Source organism: Manihot esculenta, chromosome 1 (assembly GCF_001659605.2).
Source record: "Manihot esculenta cultivar AM560-2 chromosome 1, M.esculenta_v8, whole genome shotgun sequence".
NCBI classification, from domain to species: domain Eukaryota; kingdom Viridiplantae; phylum Streptophyta; class Magnoliopsida; order Malpighiales; family Euphorbiaceae; genus Manihot; species Manihot esculenta.
In genome coordinates, this window is record NC_035161.2 from 34436718 (window position 1) to 34457650 (window position 20933).

General features: G+C 34.9%; 2 protein-coding genes across 9 annotated transcripts; one reads left to right on the plus strand and one right to left on the minus strand.

The window, feature by feature from the left end:
• Positions 1–36: 36 nt before the first annotated feature.
• Positions 37–3771, plus strand: LOC110612114 (histone deacetylase 8). 8 transcript variants are annotated; one of them, XM_043959159.1, is made up of 5 exons: positions 37–437; positions 1102–1682; positions 2796–2910; positions 3016–3101; positions 3631–3771. In XM_043959159.1, exons 1-4 carry the CDS (start codon positions 182–184, stop codon positions 3096–3098), a joined length of 1035 nt encoding a protein of 344 aa, XP_043815094.1. In that variant the 5' UTR covers positions 37–181; the 3' UTR covers positions 3099–3101; positions 3631–3771. The 8 variants fall into 8 exon arrangements, with proteins under 8 accessions (XP_043815094.1, XP_021608951.1, XP_021609042.1 ...); XM_021753259.2 differs by having other exon boundaries at positions 38–437; positions 3016–3105; positions 3447–3771; XM_021753350.2 differs by having other exon boundaries at positions 38–437; positions 3016–3105.
• Positions 3772–3847: 76 nt separating this feature from the next.
• LOC110612032 (ABC transporter G family member 11) lies at positions 3848–7983 on the minus strand. The gene is made up of 10 exons (XM_021752708.2): positions 7310–7983; positions 6840–7129; positions 6522–6693; positions 6306–6428; positions 6076–6204; positions 5762–5956; positions 5162–5248; positions 4770–5042; positions 4566–4673; positions 3848–4479 (listed from the first exon to the last, which is right to left on the minus strand). The coding sequence occupies exons 1-10, from the start codon at positions 7661–7663 to the stop codon at positions 4126–4128; spliced, it is 2085 nt and encodes a 694-aa protein (XP_021608400.1). The 5' UTR covers positions 7664–7983; the 3' UTR covers positions 3848–4125.
• Between the last annotated feature and the right edge of the window lie 12950 nt (positions 7984–20933).

Consider the following 20933-nt stretch of genomic DNA (forward strand, 5'->3'; position numbering starts at 1 on the left):
AATTGAGATTTTGGTATTAAAAAAAATAATATTTACGGAAGGATAATTTCCGGGCACCTACCGTTATAATCATTACAAGCGTCGGAGCTCCGATCAAATACAGCAATCATAGAGTTTTGGTAAAGCATTACCAGCTATCCGAATCTTTACCTGCTCTATTCTTACTACTGTGCTTCCTGCTATGGCTGTTGCTTCGGCCACAGAGCGCATAGACGTGTTCTGGCACGAGGGCATGCTGAAACACGATACTGGGAAGGGCGTGTTCGATACAGGATTGGACCCGGGTTTCTTAGATGTGTTAGAAATGCACCCAGAGAATGCAAACAGAATCAAGAACATGGTTTCCATCCTTAAGAGAGGACCCATTTCTCCATATATTTCTTGGCATCTTGGCAGACCAGCTCAACTTTCCGAATTGCTTTCTTTCCACACCCCAGGTTGGTAATATTATTAGTACACCTCTAATTATCACTTGTTTTACTTCATTTTTTATAGTTGTTTCTGTATGCAAGTTCTCGACATTGAATTTCTTCATCAATTTTGTACAATAGTTGCAGCCTTGATTCCAGCTTAATAGTTTTCAATTACTGGATAAAGATTGGGAATTTTATGTCTTCTGTAATAGAGATTGAGCGAGGGCAAAATATATCTTAATAATCATAGACATTTTTTTTCCATAAACCCATGAAATATCAGCAGACATGTTAATTATGGCCCATGAATTATCAGTTTGTTCAATTCACCACAGTCTTGTGATTTTCACTTTGAAAAATATACTCTCTCCGTCGCAGAAAGATAGACTTACTTTCCTTTTTCATCTTTCCCAAATTGTTGGCCATTTTCCTTTTTTAAAATGATAATTTGTTTATTATCTTCCTAAATTATACCCTATTTAATATGCATTTATTAGTTCCGGTATTAATTTAGTAGATTGAGCAATATGAGTAGAAGGATATTAGAAAACACAATATAAGCTTTGTTGTTTTAACTAAATCAACTGCATTTTCTTAATACCTGTGAAGATAACTATATGTTTAATTATAAGTTTAGATTGGTATAACCTGCCTCATTCTTTTTCCTGAATGCAAATAAAATTTGCAGAGTACATAAATGAACTAGTCAAAGCAGACAAAGAAGGGGGGAAGATGATATGTTGTGGGACTTTCTTAAGTCCCGGTTCATGGAATGCTTCTCTTCTTGCTGCTGGTACTACATTATCAGCAATGAAGCATATTCTTGATGGGCATGGAAAACTTGCTTATGCTTTAGTTAGACCTCCAGGTCATCATGCTCAACCAACACAAGCAGATGGATATTGTTTCCTTAACAATGCAGGTCTTGCTATTCAATTGGCCTTAGATTCAGGGTGCCAAAAAGTTGCAGTTGTTGACATAGATGTTCATTATGGCAATGGAACTGCTGAGGGGTTCTATCAGTCTGATAGGGTACTTACAATGTCCCTGCATATGAATCATGGTTCATGGGGTCCATCTCATCCACAAAATGGATCTGTTGATGAGCTTGGTGAAAGAGATGGTTTTGGCTATAATTTGAATATACCTCTTCCCAATGGGACGGGTGACAAGGGATATGAGTATGCCATGTCTGAATTGGTTATGCCAGCAATAAACAAGTTTAAACCTGATATGCTGGTTATGGTTGTTGGTCAAGATTCAAGTGCTGTAAGTTCATTTATTCTTAGTTTCAGTTTTTTCTCATATAATGAATATGATATAAGGCAAGGGTTAGGTGCAATCACATGCATATTTGTTTCAAAATTTGGCTATTTATGGCTGATTATACGTAAAAAGTACAAACATACATGTATAGAAATATCTGTGCTTAATTATTTATTTTCCTTGAACACGAAATAGGGATGGATAAACTGTTGAAACTTGAAAGGAAGATTGAAGTGCTAAGGCGAAAATGACATGTTTCACTGAAATACATTAACAGCTCCAGTAGACATCAAAATAGGAAAAAGGTGCAGCTTTTATGTGGTAGATACCTAAGATTGATCATTAGTCTCTGTTCTTCGCGGAAAATAACTTTAATATTTTCTAAGAAAATAACTCATTTTCCATTATTTATTGCAATGTTATAAAATAAAAATGTTAATAAATTTATGTATACAAACAAAGTTTGGTGGTGTTAATAAGGTTTTCAAAATCCAGGAAATGACTTAAAAAAGTTATTTTCCTTAAAAATGGTTTAGTTTTCCCTTTGATCAGAAAAAAATTTTTCATTTACCAGTGTTTATGAATGCCCCAAGTGCTAGAAAATGCACAAAATATTTTCCAAGGAAATATTTTCTAAAAACAAGCAGCCTGAGTATTTCTCCTTTTCCACTTTCCTTCTTCTTTCCCCATTTTGTTATGGATGCTGAATGAAGTGAAGCACCGGGAATGACTGATTGAAATATAGATATATGAGAAAATAAAGCCAGATTTTAAGCCGGTTGTCTTAGATGTATGACTTCCAAGAATCCTTTTTTGAGGCTTTAATACGTTTAATGCCCTTTACTTAATGCTATAGTGAAGCCATTCAACATCTTTCATTCACGGATGTAACTGTACTTAGATTATGGACTTTTTTAAGTCTGTTGTTTCTCTTCTTTTTTTACTGATTGCTATCTTGTGTTTAAACTAAAATTTGCCAACTTCTAATGTAAGAAAGTGATGTGACATATTTGTCTCCTCCTCCCCCTCCCCCTCCTGCCTTTTCACGCTGTCTCTCCATGCAATAACCTACTTGTTTATATAAATTGCTTATGGGGTAAATTTCTGCTGCTCTAGTTTGATCCAAATGGAAGGCAATGCTTGACGCTGGATGGATATAGAGCGATAGGGCGGATGGTTCGTAGTCTGGCAAATGCACACTGCGGTGGACGTCTTCTTATTGTCCAAGAAGGTGGATATCACATTACTTACTCAGCTTATTGTCTTCATGCAACCCTTGAAGGTGTGCTCAGCCTTCCACAGCCTCTTTTATCTGATCCCATTGCATATTATCCAGAGGACGAGGCTTTTGCCATGAAAGTTGTTGAATCCATCCAAAAATTCCAGAAAGAGTCCGTTCCATTTTTAAAGGAAGCTTGATTTGTAGGTACTTTCTTCAATTCTCATTTCTTTAGTTGTGATTTCTTTCAATCTATATTTTAATCACATTTTAAGTGTTTTCATCATGAACATTATTCTTTCTTTTAATGACCTCACCTATAATTTACTCAAAAAATAAAGTTAACAAAGCTCCTCACCACATTTACCACTTGAATCAAATTATACGACTTAGGCCATGTCCCAATGACTAGGGTTCATGATTACCTTGGTTGCAAAAGCAAGCTCTCTTCAGTCTTTTTTATTCAATTCTTATTCTCTTATTTACCTTATTATCTCTACATATTCTCAATTTCTATATCCATCTTTCCAAGTGAGATTATTTTGCAGCCATTAACTGGAGGTCTGTGATGATGCTACATCAATTCATTGCCAGACATGCATACTGACAAATATACGCGATTTTCAATAATTTGTTGCCTTGTCTAGCCAGTAGCCATACCCTTGCATTGATTGTTGGTACTTTTGCAATTGGTACTTGTTGAACTCATATCTCAGGTTCACCTTAATGCAGAAAGATGAATGATAGGTGTTCAAGACTATTATAGCTTCTTAGGAACATAATGCTGGAACTGAAATTTCCCAGGTCAATGTGAATGTAAGGGCGAAAGTTTAATGAGCTGCTATAAAATGTGAAACTTTTAACTGTGTAGTATCTTCATGTATAACATTAAAATATGTATTTGAATGAGAAGTTACTGGTTCTCCAAAAATTTGGGAGTTTTCAGTTCTAAAACAAAAAGAAGTTCATGATCACTAGAATAATTTAGATTGTATTTCCAATCTCTGTTTTGGGAGAATGATTAAGTATCCCTTATGTTCCCCTGATTGACCGAGGAACATGTATGAGAAATAAAAGGTCTTGATCATAACCTTCTTGTTCTGTTTTATACAAATGATTTTTTTTCCTGTTTTTTTTTTTTCCATAGATCGGAATATAACTTGAAATTTAGTGTCAATAACATCTCTTTGAGCAGAAAGCCCTACCATATCAAAGCATCTCTTTGATCTACCTTTTGCCAGTTCCAGTAGGACGATTTGCGATGTAAGTCCTTAAAGAAGGAGAATGGGTGAGACCATCAGGAGCTACTGTTGTATTTTGAGTCCCATTCTTCTGCTGCATTCTTCTCCTTGCTATATAACCTCTAATCCAAGGTGTGACATCCTCACTTATCTTGATCATTATAAAAAAGATGATGCGGTATGCTACGATCATGCTGAAGATGACACTGAGATCCACCCATTTTGATCGGTGCACGTCTATCTGGAATACATTTTCCAGTATGTACTCACCAGGAATCTTGGGAAGATCTGGTGTCTGGTTGTCGAACCATAAGCCTCTCAGATCATTCTGATATTGCCCCTGAAAAATACATAAGCCATTTCAATAATTGATGAAACACAGTAGCATGAGCATGTGCAGTGCAGGCTTAGAAATGGGTTAATCACCTGTAGAGCCCAGAAATGGAAACTAAGGTACGACATTGGATAACGCCAAACAGGCTTTGGTATATCATTTGGAAGCCTGAAGTACCCTGACACTAGCATGAATATTCCCTGAAACGTGGGGAAAATTACATGAACCGATTGAACATTGAGAAAGGAAGATTTTCATGAGCTGCAACACAGTAAATTACTGGATCATCAACAAACCTGAATTCCAGCACCGATGATGATACCCATGAGGAAGTTGGGGACAATGCTAGCTATAGCCATCATCAAGCTCTCAACCACTGTGACACTTGCATAAAGGCACAACACGAAGAATAAATAATGTTCGAAACCTGGGTGAAGGTTGACCATGAAGTAACAAATAGTTCCAGAGATGAAGGTGATCATTATCAGGAATGGCATTGCAGAGATTGTGTTGCTAATCACAAAGGCAGTGACACCATAATGACCATTCATTCTCTCTCTTTGGAATACCTGCAATTATGTTTTAGAAAGATTAATCCAATTGTTGCTTCTCTTAGTAATTCTTAAATATCTGTGTCGGCTCTTTAGTATTTAGTCTTTTATCATAAAGAAGAAGAGAAAATACTCACTTTCATATCTTCTACAAAAGAAGGAAACCCGCCAATTGACATGAAAGTGACAAAACCAAACACAAAGGAGGCACATGATCCTCTAGCCTGCTCAAGGAAATTTACCAAATAAAAGGTAAAAAAGAAAAAGGTCAAAATAATGCTTCCTTGAAATATCCAATACAAGAATTCATTTCACAAATGATTATTTTATAAAATTAAATAAATTTTATATGTACTTTTATATTTTTATTAAACACTCTTAATCTAAAAATGCATCTTTAATTTCACACTATTTTTAACACGCATTTTGGATTAGAGTGTTGAACCAACTTCTCCAGATATCTGATCATGAATAAATATATTTTTTAAGAAAAGGGAAAATCCAACACTAATGTAGCTTTACTATTCCAAGGTGTTACCTTCTCCTCACGCTTAGAATTAAGAATTTCGTAAAAATTTAATAATTAATTTATTTTTTTTATAAAACAAAAACTTAGCAAAAAAAAAGTGATTGTTTAAAAAGAATTGCATGAAAATATCTAACAAAGCAATCTTTCAGATTCATATCAGAACCACAAACTTGAGTTAGCACATGGGAGCAGAGGATAGAAACAGTACCAGAATTGAATTGTAACCTGTCCCCACATTCAAGTAGATGGTTCCAATGCAGATGGTGACTACGATGTAAATCACAAGCCTTAGCCAGTAATACCCAAAGTCCCTTGACATATTGATGAATGAACGCCTGGTTAAAGTAAAGGCCTGCATCAAGAAACTAGCCTGGCTTCCCCCTGAATCTATAACAGTTCCTTTCTGAAACATACAATTAAGAATACACAAATTATATCCATAAATGGATAAAACTGGACTCAGAAAAATACCTAAAGCTCACAAGTAGACTGAAAGCTGCAGCATCAATAAAAACCACTCACAACTTTGGATATCTCCTCAACTTTTTGTCTTGCTGCATAATAGTTCTGGGAAGTTCTGTAGTGGTCAAGTAGAGTTCTTATGGCTTCAGCTGTTGTTATCTTGTCCAAAGGATCATCACTTGACTCAAACTAAATAGAAAACCAAGAAGAATTAGGAATTTTTTTGGTTCAAGAAATAAGAACCATTGCCACTAACTTAATCAAGCTAGATGGAAGGGAAGCTGTGATACCCGCAATTTCATGGACCCCTTCAAAGTAGCCTTTACTTTGTCAAAGTCAGAATTGATGCATCTCAGGAAATGATCAGATGGGTTCCTCAGAGCAGGACAGGGAAAACCAGCTTGTGCAAAGAACTGTTAACACCAATTAATTAAATAATCTTATAAGTTTCATTTCTTGTGTGGTGAATTAGGTGAAAATGGGGTTTAAAAGCAGGGATTTCTTGCCTCGTAGGCCTCTGAAGCCTGACCAAAATAAACAGTTTTGCCTCCAGAAAGCAAGTACAATCTATCAAAGAGCTCAAAAACTTCACTACTAGGCTGGTGAATCGAAGCAATGACAGTCCTTCCATCTCTAGACAGGCCACGTAATGTCTGAGTTACAAAGAAAGCCGAAGCACTGCCATACCATAAGGACGAGATAAGATAATTAAAACAGCGTACAATGAGACACAAGAAAAGACAAATGTTGCAGTTGTTTTTGGATAGAATCACTATTAATTCATTAATCAATTGTACAGAGCAACTTCGATCTGTGAGGTTAACCTGTCAAGTCCGCTGGTTGGTTCATCAAGGAAGAGCAATCTAGGCCTCATTAGGATTTCAAGAGCTATACTGACCCTTCTTTTCTCCCCTCCGCTGATCCCACGCAAATGCCAATTTCCAATTACAGTATCTGCACAATCTTGAAGACCCATCTCTATAATGGTTCTCTCAACCAAAGCCCGCTTCTCCGAGCGAGGCATCTTATCAGGGAGTCGTAGTCGAGCTGAATACCAGATTGTTTCCCTCACCGTTAGAGTGCCGATCAAGTTGTCATCTTGCGTGACATACGCCTATATGTTTGTATAAAGCATACAAAATTATGGCAATAAAAAAACAGAGAAGCGAAGAGTCATGGCATGAAGTATATAGCAGAACTTTTATTTGATGCGAAATTCAAGATTACATGCAAACATACGAGTATATATAATTTGTGAAGATGGGCAGCTAAAGAATTAAGCAGTGCTACTCACAGCAGTTCCGAAGGAGAGCTTGGTTTTGCGACCATTAAGGAGAATGGAACCAGAAAGGAAAGCATTAGCCGCAAGGCGACTAGAGAGAGCATCGAGCAGAGTGGATTTGCCGGAGCCAGAAGGCCCCATGAGAGCAGTGAGTGTTCCGGGCTCAGCATAGCCAGTGAGTCCTTCCAAAACGTTTTGCGTCTCTCCATTGCTAAGAGTCACCATCACAGTCAGATCCTTCCATGTAAGCCTCGCCGACACATCCCCATCGAATTCTGTAATGGCCTTTTCTCTCCACAGAGTCTCGCTTAGAGGACTCAATCCATTTGCTGCTGCTGCTGGTGGTCTGCTTGCCTCTATCTCCATTATAATTACGTGATTGCTGCTGAGTTGCTTGCCTTAGATTTTTGTAAAAGAGAACATGAAAGGGAAGCTTGATATATGATAGGATGAGACGGCGAGAAATAGATGAGAATGGAGAAACGGGTAATGTATGTGTTGACCGAGTGAATTGTATTAGGTTAGGAGAATCCCATGCAGAAAGAGCCTCAACTCCAAGAGCAAAATAATTTTCTTCTTCTTCTTCTGCTTGGTTATTGTGGGTGGCTCAGATTGAATCTGAAAAGTGTAATGCAGATGGGAAGAAATAAAGGAGAGTTGAGATGATTGTGAATTAATTGGAGTTGTGGAGGATGTTGCCTGTTGGTAGAGGCATTTATTACAAGGCCGAACCTCATCAACTCGCCGCTGCCTTGAGCTTTCACACATGACACTTCATCGTTTGCCAGAAATTCTTCCACGCATCCAAGTGTGTTCAATGTGATGCTGACATATAAATTAAAATTAAAAAATATATATATTATCTAAAATATAGTGAAATTCACTATTAATTTATTAATTTATTAATTTTTTTTAAAGCAAAACTAATTACTATATTAATAAAATTATCAAACAAAAAGAGATATCATCTCAAACAGAAAGACGATTATGCCTAATAAATTGTTTAGTCAAAATATGAGTAGTTAGAGTAGTATTACGATGAACCTATTTAAAAAAATATCAGTTCTAGAGTTTAACAAAAATTTATAATCAATTGGTAAAAATACTCCTCAAGTGCCTGTCTAAATCTCTGCATAAGACAATTTGGCAAAGATACTCCTCCTTCTTTCTCATCTCTCAAGCATAAATCATTAAATTCTCCCGAACAAAATCACGGAAGAGAGCTTATACGAGATAAAACTTGAATAAGATTTCAAGGCTAACGTCGTTGTTGCGATTCCGGAAACCCATAATAATTAGTAAACATCTATTGAACATTACCTTCCGACCGAATCAATAAAATTTGAAGAAAAATCAACCACAGAAACAGACCAATGACTCTTCCGTATTAACGAAAGGCCTCCTCCCAATTCTTGTCTATTGACTGGGAAGCAACCATTAAAATGTGAAAAATTATGAAAAATTCTATATGAGAACTAAGAGCTTTTGTTTCCATCAAAAATAAAATGTCCGGTTTGTAACTAGGAACCAAATCTTTCAATGCAATAACTGTCCGAGAATTGCCGCCATAAATATGCCAAAAAGGTCTGCATATTCTGAAAATTGATTAAATTTTATGTGAGAAATATCCCCAATATATAGAAATCATAAGTGACGATCGGAATATCTCTGAAGCTCTTAATAGGGACAATAACATCTTCTTCTTCACCGATAGTCAATTGACGCAGATCGTCTTTTATGGGAAGAGGAAAGAAGAAATTAGATTTAAGAAAAAGGAAAAAGCGAGAGTATCGAGCCGCAAAAGAACCACAAAAGGAAACTATTTGATATACAAAAATTTCTATTATTTAGACCGCCTAAAACATATGTTTATATAATGATAATTTATATAATTTTTAATGATATAGATTAGGATTTTATAGTTAATATGATAATTTATATATATTTTTTAACATGTATATTAAAAATTACAAAAATCAATTAATGTTTATTTTATTTTTTTTCTTAATTAATTGATAAGATAAAAAAACACAAATTATTTTTTCCTAAATCAGATTTTTTAAGTTGAACTCTTATTATAGAGTATTTTTAAAATTTATAGGAGTTTTTCTCTTTAATGGATTTATTTAATGCAAATTTAGATTAAATGAACTAATAAATTTTAGATATAGGATGGTATAAAAAAAAATCATTTTTATATCTTTCTTTTTTATTCCATATATTATAAGTAGCACTACTAAATTACACTAATCACTCATATATAGCGAGTGCGATGGTAGCACTTGTTAATATTCATTGGGTTGACTAAATTAAAGTTAAACTGAAAATTTTAAATTTGTTATACAATTTTTTTAAAACAAATATGGGTGAAATTAAGCATGTAGTTAATGATGAGACCGAAAAGAGAGATATATTGTAATTGGTTAGACCTACAAGAAAGAGAATATAAGGTGGTGGGTGCTCATAGTAGTCACTCCGACACTCAAATCAGTAAATTGTAAAATAAATGAATGTAATGTAATGTAATGTAATGTTTTGAATTTAAGAGTAGTTGTGTAGGAATTGTGTACCTTCATCTCTGTTATCGTTAGATTTTATATTGTAAGAGGATGAAGTTAAATATAGTATTTCCTGATAATCCGACGATGATGTGCTCGGCTATTTGATAAGGGATCTCACTGATTTATCTGGCCGATAATCCCGTGATTACAGGTATAACGAGAGTCTGTTGGATTTTGCCTGCTAATGGTAACTTCATGTGAATGCTCGACCTCTTCAGCGGAGGGCGAGTCTTGATGAAGAATCGAATGTAACGGTGTCCGAGTCTTCTTTTTCTTGGACAGGACTATGCATCCGCTTATCAGACGCTTGCCACGTGGTCTTATTTTGTGGTGATAACTCATAACTCATTTTGAGCGATTCTTATGTAGCATCAAAGGTCCCTCGTCAGTCTTCGATTCTTTAGATTCGAAGGAGACAATTGTTCTTATGATTTGAAGCACGTAGCCCATTGAGATTGGCCTTCCATGTTCACACCGTTTTGCTTATCTAACTCTTCAATGATGACTGCCCGTTTCTTGAGCCGTATTTAAAGCCTGCCGTCAAAATCGTCTTATAAGAACCCCTTTTCTTCTCCAGATATCACTTTTACTCACAACTGCAATCTTTGCTTCTAAAAAGACTCGATTGCTCCTTTCTCATTTATACTCCCTTGTTTTTACGGTAATTTTTGTTTTTCGTTTTCTTTTAAGATGAATAGGAGTACTTCTTCTTCTTCCCTTACTCCTAGTGAAAGTTTCTCCTCGAGCTCCTCCTCCGACTGTCCCATCCGCCCTTTAACTCCTATCATTCCGCTGAGGGCAGCTCATGAAAGCAAAGGTAGTCTCATCAGTGACATTTCTTCCATCCTAATGGAGCAAGATTTAGATTGCCTTCACGACAAGTACCAGATTTCTCGAAACCTTCCACGTCTTTGCCCCCTCCTTGGGTGTCTATGCAGATGACCAGATCCTTGCAGAGGATACTATCGTAGTTTATGAAGAGCAACTGAAGGCGGGTCTTCGATTCTCTATGGATCCATTTTTCACTGCAGTCCTTTGGCTTCACAAACTTTCAGTCGCCCAACTGCATCCCAATAGCTGGAGAATCTCGGTGGCCTTCCAGTTTGTTTGTTCTAATAATAACATTGAGCCAAGTGTGGTCCTTTTCTCCCAGCTGTACCAACTGGATACTCGGAGAACTGAAGAGTTCTAGTTTTTTAGCAGGCAAAAATACCAAACGATGTTTGACTAGATACCTTCTTCATTAAAGCAGTAGAAGAATAAGTTTTTTATCCTTTGTCACCAGACATCTAGGGGTTTTAGACACTTTCAAACAAGCTGGAACCTATGGGTGGGGCTGAGGAACGATGGGGTCCAACCGAGAAGGGATGAGGATGAGACTTTAGCCTTTCTCTTGACAATGGCTAGGTTCCCTCAAAAAATGGACATTATTAAGGTGGTGAGGAATGTCGTTTTGTCTTGGTAAAGTCATCTCCAGGTGAGCCAGACTTGGAGTCCTCATTGGACCAACCTTCCCGACCTTGGGGAGAGCACTTTCTTGGATAAAGATTAAGGTATTTTTCTTTCTGACTGCTTTTAAATTTCAAACTATCTTACTTACTTACTTTTCAATTTTATGCAGATATGACCGATTCAAGAAGCAAATCTGCTGAAGCGGCGTGTGCCAGCTATAAAGGCAAAACTACCATTTGGGCATTCGATCCCCTTCTTAAGCGTGCTCGCTGGGCAGAAGAAATTATCAGACTTCTTCCTTCTCCTCCCCAACCTACAATAGAAGAGTTGGCTCCCTCACAGCCCAAGTCTTCTATAATGGGTACCTCTGCATCTGTCCTAATTCTTGTGCCTTCTGCTGCGGTCTCCACTTCTACTGAGCCCATTCTTGCAAGCGTGGGGGTTGATTCATCGTGGCCTCCTAGCATTCAATAGTTGGCACTGGAGCTAACATGAACGCCTCTCTCCTTGAAGATCTCAGCCTGGCCATCATGTTAACCAAGAATGCTTTAAGGCCTGGAGACAGTCGTCGTCTGAACGAGGTTGAGACTAATGAGCTTTTCGATAATGTCATGAATTCTGCCTTGAAGAGTGCCCTCTGTGACTATATGGCCAAGAAGCGTAATAAGGTCCTAAGTTGGGAGTTTGGTGCTCAAAAAATGAATAGAAAACTCTTGGAAAAAGAATGCTCGAGTCTGAAGGCTCGGGTTGACAAAGTGGAAGGCATAATAAAAGAGATTCTGGAGTCAATAGACAAACTCCAGGCAAATCTAGGTAAGGCTAACGCTTCCAAACTTGCCCTTGAGAATCGGGCTAGGAGTGTCGAGGACCAAATAGCCATGCTTCAATGCTAAGTGCAGGAGTTGCAGTCTCAGGTTGAGGAGAATCGGGCTGCCTCCAACAGAATTGTTGATTTAGAGGCTAAGCTTTAAGAGACGATGACTCGAGAAGGGGAGATGTTCGTCGAAGGCCAAGACTCAGTCAAGAAGGAGCTGGTGAAGCGGTTTTCTTCTGAGAACTTTGCTTGGACAGATGACATCCTTCCAGAGGAGGAAGAGAGCGAGGATGAGCATGAGGAGGAGAGAATTGATGATATCGATCAAACTCCCGTAGAAAATATAATAGATGTAGGGAATGCTGATATGATAGAGACTCCTGAAGTCATCCATCCTCTTTTGTAATTCTCTGAGCTTTTAATGAAATATATATCTTTTCTCATATCTTTATGATCTTTGGTGCTTTGTATGATCGGTACTCGTCTGTGACCCTCTTTCATTTATTACCCATCTAGACTTGAATAATTTATAAAAATCACTAAGGGATCAACACCCGATCACAACACCCTATCATTTATTTAATAGCTGGCCATAAAAAAACTCATTCTTTTTGTAAAATATGACTAACACTCGGATATGTGGCTTGGCGGATACTCGCCTTACGGCCTGGACGTCAGACGCCTTATAAGCTTTTATATGGGATTAACACTCGCCCTTTTGGCCTGGCACAAATACCTTTGTCAGTGGGATCAATGCCCGCCTTGTGACCTAGGTATGAAATGCCTTGGAAGCTTCTTATAAAGTGGGACTAACTCCCAGTTGGTCCGGCTAGCATATACCTGCCTTTTGATCTGGGCATACTTTAAGAACTTTTTATGGCTTAGGCCTCAAATGCGTCAAAAATTTATATGGAATTAACACTCGGTCTTCTAGCCCGGCATGACAGAATCCACCTTGTGGATTTGATTAGTGGGACCAATGTCCGGATTATAGTCTGGCAGAACCCATCTTATGACCTGGCCTGGCATAACTTGCCTTGTGGTCTTGATTAATGGGACTAATGCTCGGATTTTGGTCTAGCGGAACCCGCCTTGTGGACTTGATTAGTAGGACCAATGCTCGAATTATGGTTTTGGCAGAACCCTTCTTATGACCTTGATTGGTGGGACCAACACCCAGTGGCCTGTCGAAACCCGTCTTGTGGCCTGCCATGAATGCTCCTTATCTTTTTTGAGGAATGTAACTCTATCGTTCCTTGTCAATGAAGAATACAATATATGAAAAAATATATCATTAACTATTATTAATAAAATTTCCTCAGATTACAAATATTCCATGACTCGGCCATTTAATTTAGTTAGCATATAGGACCCTTTGGCGAATAATCTTCGAGACCCAAAATAGTCCCTTCTAGTTTTTGTCGAGCTTACCAGATCGGCTGTTATATTTGTGCTTTGCTTTCCTAATCATTACTAGAACCTTCTGCAATTAATGGATAATCCCCATAGGCTCCCTGTTATAGTGGTTTTAGGAGTTGTTGCCTCGGGTTCAGGTCTCCTCTCTTTCCTCCCTTTTTTGGCAAACTTCCAAAGAGTCTCGTCCCTTATCAGTCTCTTGATCTCATCTTTCAATTTTCAACATTCCTCTGTTGTATGACTGTGGTCTTCATGAAAATGCAGTACTTGGTCATGTCTCGTCTTTCCACTTTCTCGGGATTGAGTTTTGGTGGCCACTTGACCTCATTGTCATTTTTCTTTATTCATATTAGAATACATATCCATGAGTTATTTAATGGATTATAATTCTTATACTTACTTTAGTCATCCCTCCTTCGGAAGATGATGTAACTTTTGTGGTCTCCTTCATATCCTTGCTTCTCCAGCTTTTGATTTTATTTTTAGTTTGCCCTCTTATCCTCTCTTAGTGCTTGAACTTCGTCATCCGGCCTTATATACTTCTGGACTTTTTCTATCAACTGTTGATAAGTTGCAGCTGGGTTTTTTATTAAAGAATCCATGAACTTGACATTGCATGTTCTTTTCTTTAATGCTTCACACGCTATCTTGTGATTTAACTCCTTCACCTGTATTGCTTCAGTATTGAACCATGAGATAAAATTCTATAAAGACTCACCCTCTCCTTAGTGAATCTTTTGCAAGTCAGAGAAAATTTTTTAGGAAGTATACAAGTAATAAATCTAGATTTAAATAACGTAGCGAACTATGTAAAGTTCTAAATTAACATGGGCTAAGATGTTGGTACCATTTCTAAGCTAAACCTGTGAGTGTTGACGAAAACACTCGGCACAATACGAAGTCGTTGACATCCTGAAACTGCATGGTTGTCCTAAAGATAGCCAAGTGACTTCTAGGATCTGTTGTTCTATCATATTTGTCCAAGTTAGGCAGCTGAAACTTGGTTGGGAATGATTCTTCTAAGATTTCTTCTAATAGAGGCGAGGCATCATCTAGACCAAAATTCTCCTCTTGCTCTTTCTGGTACCTTTAAACAGCTCGTACCAGTTTCTAGTAGACACCTTTCGGTGCATCATCTAATTCATCTTCTTGGAACTCGGCCTTCCCTTTGGACTGCCGCTTGATCGCCCCTGTTCGAGTCCTAAGGGAGGCTTTCTCCCTTTCCTTGGGAGCTATGATTGACGCCTCCCCCGAGTCTTATACTGCTCGAGAGTAACTTGCAACTTTTGGATGTATTGGATCATTTGCTTGTTGTTAAGATTATTGAGGTTTACTTCATTGACCATTTAAGGCGTGTTTTGTCCACTGCCAAGGTTGAAAGAAATGATAGCGCCCTCATTGGTAGCAATCTTAGCAGCAGCTCGTGAACTATCAGCCATTTCGAGAGAAGGAAAAGAGATTTTTTCTAAGAGAAAAAGGGGTAAGAGATCGACTTTAATCCAAATGAATAGAAAGGATTCAATGAATTTTTTAGTAACAAAATCAAATGATGCAGCCAAAAAGAGAGTTGTGTTGTAATTGGCTAAGCCTGCAAGAAAGAGAACGTGAGGTGGTGGGTGCCTACGGCAGCTACTCTTATGCTCAAGTCTGTAAACTAGAGAATAGGCAAGTATAATGTAATACTTTGAACTTAAGAATAGTTGTATAGGAATTGCGTACCTTTATCTCTGTGATCGTTGGATGTTATACTGTAAGAAGATAGAGTTAAATATAGCATTTATTGATAATTTAGTGATGATGTGACCGGCTATTTGATAAGGGATCTCATTGATTTATCTGATCGGTGATCCCATGATTACAGGCATAACGAGAGTCTGATGGATTGTGCCCACTAAAGATAACTTTATGGGAAAACTTGACCTCTTTAGAAAAGGGCGAGTCTTGATAAAAAATCAAATGTAATGGTTTTTGGATTTTTTTTCCTTGAATGAAACCGAGCATCCACTTATCCGACTCTTACCACATAACCTTATTTTATAGTGTGACAACTTATGATTCATTTTAAATAATTATCGTATAACACTATTAGTTTGGTGAGTTAAAAAAGATAACTATTTAAAATTTTATATTCAAAAAATAACTCTAAAATAAATTTTTATTTTAAAGAACTGACATGGGATATTTAATAATTTTTTGTTAATTATTTGAATTTAATTTAAATTATATTCTATTCACCTTATAATTTTTTATCCATTTATATATATTTTTTAAAATTATTATCCACTTTATTTTTTATACTATACTAAATTTGGACATTTCTAGACAAAAAATAATAAATTCTTAGTTGAATTGTTTTATACTATGCTAACATATAAATTAATTATTATAATTTTATTTTTAAAAAATTTCTCAAAATATTTTGTAGTATTTAATAAAATTTAATATTTTAAAATAATTATAATTAAAAATTAATAAAAAATTATTTTTTTAATATATAAAAAAATAATATAGACAAAAATTATGATAGGACAAAAATCATACATATCTAAGTAGGATTTAGTGTTGAGCCATCCTAAAATGCAGCTTGAATTCTCACATGCAATGCAACTGCTAAAATTAGTTATTTGAGTAAACGAAAAACCATTATATCATGTTTATTTTTTGCATACGCAAAGTAAGGGAATACGTGTGTATCAAATATACACGGTGCCTAAATAGCCAACTGCTGAATTTAAAGCTGGACGTTTGAGGTGGAATGGCTTCTCACGCCACCCGTACTTGCCTCACCCTCTCACCTTCTCCCCCCTGATAAATCAAATTAAAATTATAAGAAATTTGTTAGGAAAATGGATTTAAAATCTTTCCAAATTACGAGTTTTGTTTAACTTGTTATTTTATTTATTTTAGATATACGAATAAATCTGTCATACGTTTAATTTTAAATCATTTATTTTATTTTTAGAATGAATCTCATCTATTGAATACATATAATTATATTTATTAATTTTTTTTGGATAAACTGTAATTTAGTCCCTCTAATTTAGTGAAAAATAATTTTCCGTCCCTCTGTTTTAAAAAACCTTTAATTTAGTCAATGTAATTTTTAAAAATTATGCGTTTAGTCCTTCCCGTTAGATTTTCAGTTAAATCACTGTTAATTTTAGTTAAAAAGACTAAAATGCCAATTCTTTCTCCTCCTCCTCCTCCTCCTCCTCCTCCTCCTCCTCCTCCTCCTCCTCCTCCTCCTCCTCCTCCTCCTCCTCCTCCTTTGACCAGAAGCTTGATATGAGATTGGCCTATCCGTTTTAAGGATTCAGTTAGTTTGTCTGAGTTGAGCTTTTTATTACAGCCTTTATGAGAGATCCAGCGAAAAGAGAACTAATGATCCACATAAAAATATGATGCAAGCAATTGACCATAAGAGAACAGGCAAAAAATGTCTCAAGAACAGGCAGTGATATGTCAAGTGCTGAACAAGTTTTATTATGTGCTCATTTAGGAGAGCCCTTTTTCTGGCATTTATTTTTGACCCATTTGAAGCTGTTTGATGCTCCACTCTTGATCCTTTGAGCTCCCATCATTGCGGCTGCTTTGGCTTTATTTAATCCTGATTTGGCATCTGACTTCTTGTTATTGCTGGTGTCTTTCTTGCTGCTAGTGTCCTCTTCTGCCATAGCACCAATACCTCCTGCACTCCATTGATCTGCCCAGCTTGGTGCCTCAGTTTCCATTGTTTCTCCCTTTTTTAGATATAAACCCAAAAACCCAGAAAGAATAAAATTATCAAGAAGCTATTACACTTGTGCAGCAAAAGAACTTACAGATAACAATTAATAAATCTAGATCTATAGCAGCAGAAAGAAAAGATGTCAAACAAAGCAAGAAAACCTAACGGGAGGAGAAGAAGAAGATAGAGAAGGAGAAGATCGAGAAGGAGAAGAAGAAGAAGAGGAAGAGGAAGGAGAGAGAATGAGTATTTTAGTCTTTTAATTAAAATTAACGGTGATTTAATTGAAAATCTAATAAGAGGGACTAAACGCATAATTTTTAAAAATCACAGTGACTAAATTAAAGATTTTTTAAAACAGAGGGACGAAAGGTTTTTTTTACTAAAACAGAAGGACTAAATTACAGTTTATCCTTTTTTTTTTTCATTTTGTTTAGAGCTAATTTATTTTGATCGTACAAGAGAATATTTTTAGATTAAATATAACAAATACTTTTTACGTGATATATATGGAAAGCTTTCCATTATGCCTATTGATTTTTTTTTTATATGTTAATTACATGTAGCGATAAAGTAAAAAAGAAATAAAATATTTTAAACTATATAAATAATTAAGTTTAAGTAAATTTAAAATTGAACTTATTATTTATAAAAAAAAATATCATATTATATGGCTGCAAAATTATAGAACAAAAATTTATAGTGAGAGGATTTTTTTGCTACAATTTTATGAGAATATAAATTTTTAATTTTTAATTATAAAAGTATTATTGTAGCAATTATTTAATTTTTAATTATAAAAATATTGTTGTAGCAATTATCTCTAAAATACAGTTACAATTGAACATTTAACGACCAACAATGCATACTTTTGCTATAAAATTTTTTTTTTCTGTTGTATAAAATTTTTAGTGTTAAAGTCTATTATGACGAAATGCAATTAGATATTTTTTATCGCTAATATATTTTTTCGACAGAAATCCATTTTTTAAGGGTAAAATTTTCTTTACTAAAAAATAATTTTTTAATATGCATGCATTTATAATTGATATATGTTTTTTTTAATCATATAATTGATGTATGTTATTATTAGCTAATAATAGATTATTTATATTAAATATTTAATAATTTTTTTATAAGTCATTTTTTTAATAAAGAAAGTTTCAAAAATAATTAACTTAAAAATATAATTAAAAGATGGGAGAAAAATATCAATCAGATTCGAAATAGTATTGCTAACTCGAGTAATTACATAAACTATACTATAAGTAGTCATATGAATAAAATTAATAAAAATAGAATTTATCCCTAAAATCAAAGATTTATAATAAAAAATTAGATTACTAAATAATGGCAAATCTTGATAATTGGAATTTGTTATAACCCGAACTAAAAGTTGAATGTCTGATTCACAATTACCGAAAATTAACCACCATCACTAAGCCAACTTAAAACTTTTCTAAAAGTCATGCTTTAGCCATAAAAAGGTTAAAATTACTAAGAATCCGTTGATGTCATGCTGCAATAAATTCACCTTTAAAATACAATTCACTATGGTGTAAAAATAATGCAGTATCAACATTTAGTATAAAACTTTCGATAGGTAGCTTATCCCATTAAATGTAAGGTAGAACATTAACAACTAAATCCCTAATTTCTATTTTCATACTTCTATACTATAGAGTTTTGGTTTGCTCATAAAGTCCAAACTACTATAACCACCGTCTGTAGAGTAAAAGTAAAAACTAAATTGTATACTCGAACAAATCAATCACTAAATGATCGGAAAAAGCCAACTAAATTTAGTCATTATCTGACAATTACAAATAAAAGGACAAGTAACTATAGAATATGTATTACTATTTTACTTTGACTAGAATAAATAAGATAATACTCATTTAAATATTTTTACGAATTAAATTAATCAAATAGTATTTGTTGTTATATGTAAAACGAATATTAATAATTACATTATATAATCTGTTGTATTATTAAAATAAGTGTATAGTTATCAATAATGTTATATCAAACTATTTATTGATAATAAATTCTTCCGATTTAACAATTTTTCATAATGCAGCAATTTAACCTAAACAATAGTTTGATTTGTGATTTTACCAAATAAATACCGCACAAATGTTGGGTGTGAAAACTACGTTAGCTATCTTAAATATTTAACTCAATCACCTTATAAGATTTAAAGAGTTGCCATGTGATGTATCCTATTTATTGTACTCTTATTTTTTATATGTTTTATTTAAAATTATTTTATTATATTAAATCAATTTTTATCTAAATATATTCAATTTTCAATTACTAAATAGTATCACAAAAAGTGGATTCTGAAATTATTTTTCTTCTAATAATTATTATGTTTGCAATTTAAAGCAATTATGAATATATAACTGCAAAATCAATCTATATTTGATATTTCTAATATAATTTTGATTGAAGCATTAAATGAATTAATTACTCTAAAATACTAAAATTCTCCATTATTTATAATATTTTTAAACATTTTTATATCATTAAAATTAAAAAATCTTTGTGCACAAAATTAAGGGTTTTGATTATAATAATTTTGAAGAGAGAAAGGTGAAGAAGCGAGAAGCCGAGTATCGAGGCTATGCTTTGGGTGTTCTCTTAATCCGCAGAGTCTTTTGATTTTTCAGCCTTGGTGACCGTATAATCTTTCTTGGTGTCGTTTCCTACCTAAAGGGCAGTTCTCTCGGTCGAGATGTATATTTTTGTATATTTTTTATTGGAGTTTGACGGTGGTCTCCCTCATCGCTTCTAATTGTCGGCATTTATGGGTTTGTATATGGTCTTGTTTTGGCTTCATTTCCAGGTCGCCGATTTTGCTAGCTTGAGGGTTGTTTCTTCGATATGGTGATGATCCTGTTGCTGGGGTTGTGAGAACATGCTTTTGTTTTGCTGGGAGGGCTTTGCATGTTGTTGACGGTGGATTCACAGGGAGTCGTCGATGCGTCCGGTGGTTCATCTTCCTTCGGCCAGTGTTTGCCATGGGCTCTTCCTCTGTCACCTCCTGGTTATGCTTTTTTGTTGCTTAGCTTGACGATCTGGATTCTGGGTTCTATGGATGTTTTGGTGCGGTGGATCTTTCCTGTTTCAGACGTTCCTCTTGGATTTCGATGCGGCTCCGTTCGGCCTGACAGTGTAAAAGTCGGTGGAGTTCTTGTCTTCGACGGTGATCCATTTGGCTGAGTCGGTGGTTTGTTTTTTCTTGGTATTTTGGTTTGATTCTTTCTATTGGTTTGGTCTGATTTACTCTGATTGGATTGAAGTCAACTTTAGTTGGACTTTGTAATGGGTCTCGTGTTCTATGCTGTTTTGTACTCTTTTAGCCGTTTGAGCCATACAAAATGCAATCTAATTTGCATTGTTAAAATAAAAATATAATAATTTAAAATTACTACATAACAACCAATTTAAAATCATATAAAAATAATTTACCCATCAACTTATTTTAAAATGTCCTTTATATATTTTTTGAAATATGTATTACATTAAATTATATATCAAGACTTAAAATTATAATTATTTAAAATTTTAATTGATAACAAAAATTTAATAATGCAATATTGAAAATATCTAAAACTCATTCAAAATAGATAGAAAGCTGTCAGGGTCAGGCGCTGATGAGCA

Excerpts from the sequence above, each read along its gene's own strand:
- LOC110612032 (XM_021752708.2), bottom strand. The coding sequence starts at position 7,663 with ATGGAGATAGAGGCAAGCAGACCACCAGCAGCAGCAGCAAATGGATTG. Across the intron at positions 6,694-6,839 it reads CCAACCAGCGGACTTGACAG|TGCTTCGGCTTTCTTTGTAA; the intron begins GTTAACCTCACA and ends ATGGTATGGCAG. Across the intron at positions 5,957-6,075 it reads TTGAGGAGATATCCAAAGTT|AAAGGAACTGTTATAGATTC; the intron begins GTGAGTGGTTTT and ends TGTATGTTTCAG.
- LOC110612114 (XM_021752828.2), top strand. The coding sequence starts at position 182 with ATGGCTGTTGCTTCGGCCACAGAGCGCATAGACGTGTTCTGGCACGAG. Across the intron at positions 438-1,101 it reads GCTTTCTTTCCACACCCCAG|AGTACATAAATGAACTAGTC; the intron begins GTTGGTAATATT and ends TAAAATTTGCAG. Across the intron at positions 1,683-2,795 it reads TTGGTCAAGATTCAAGTGCT|TTTGATCCAAATGGAAGGCA; the intron begins GTAAGTTCATTT and ends CTGCTGCTCTAG.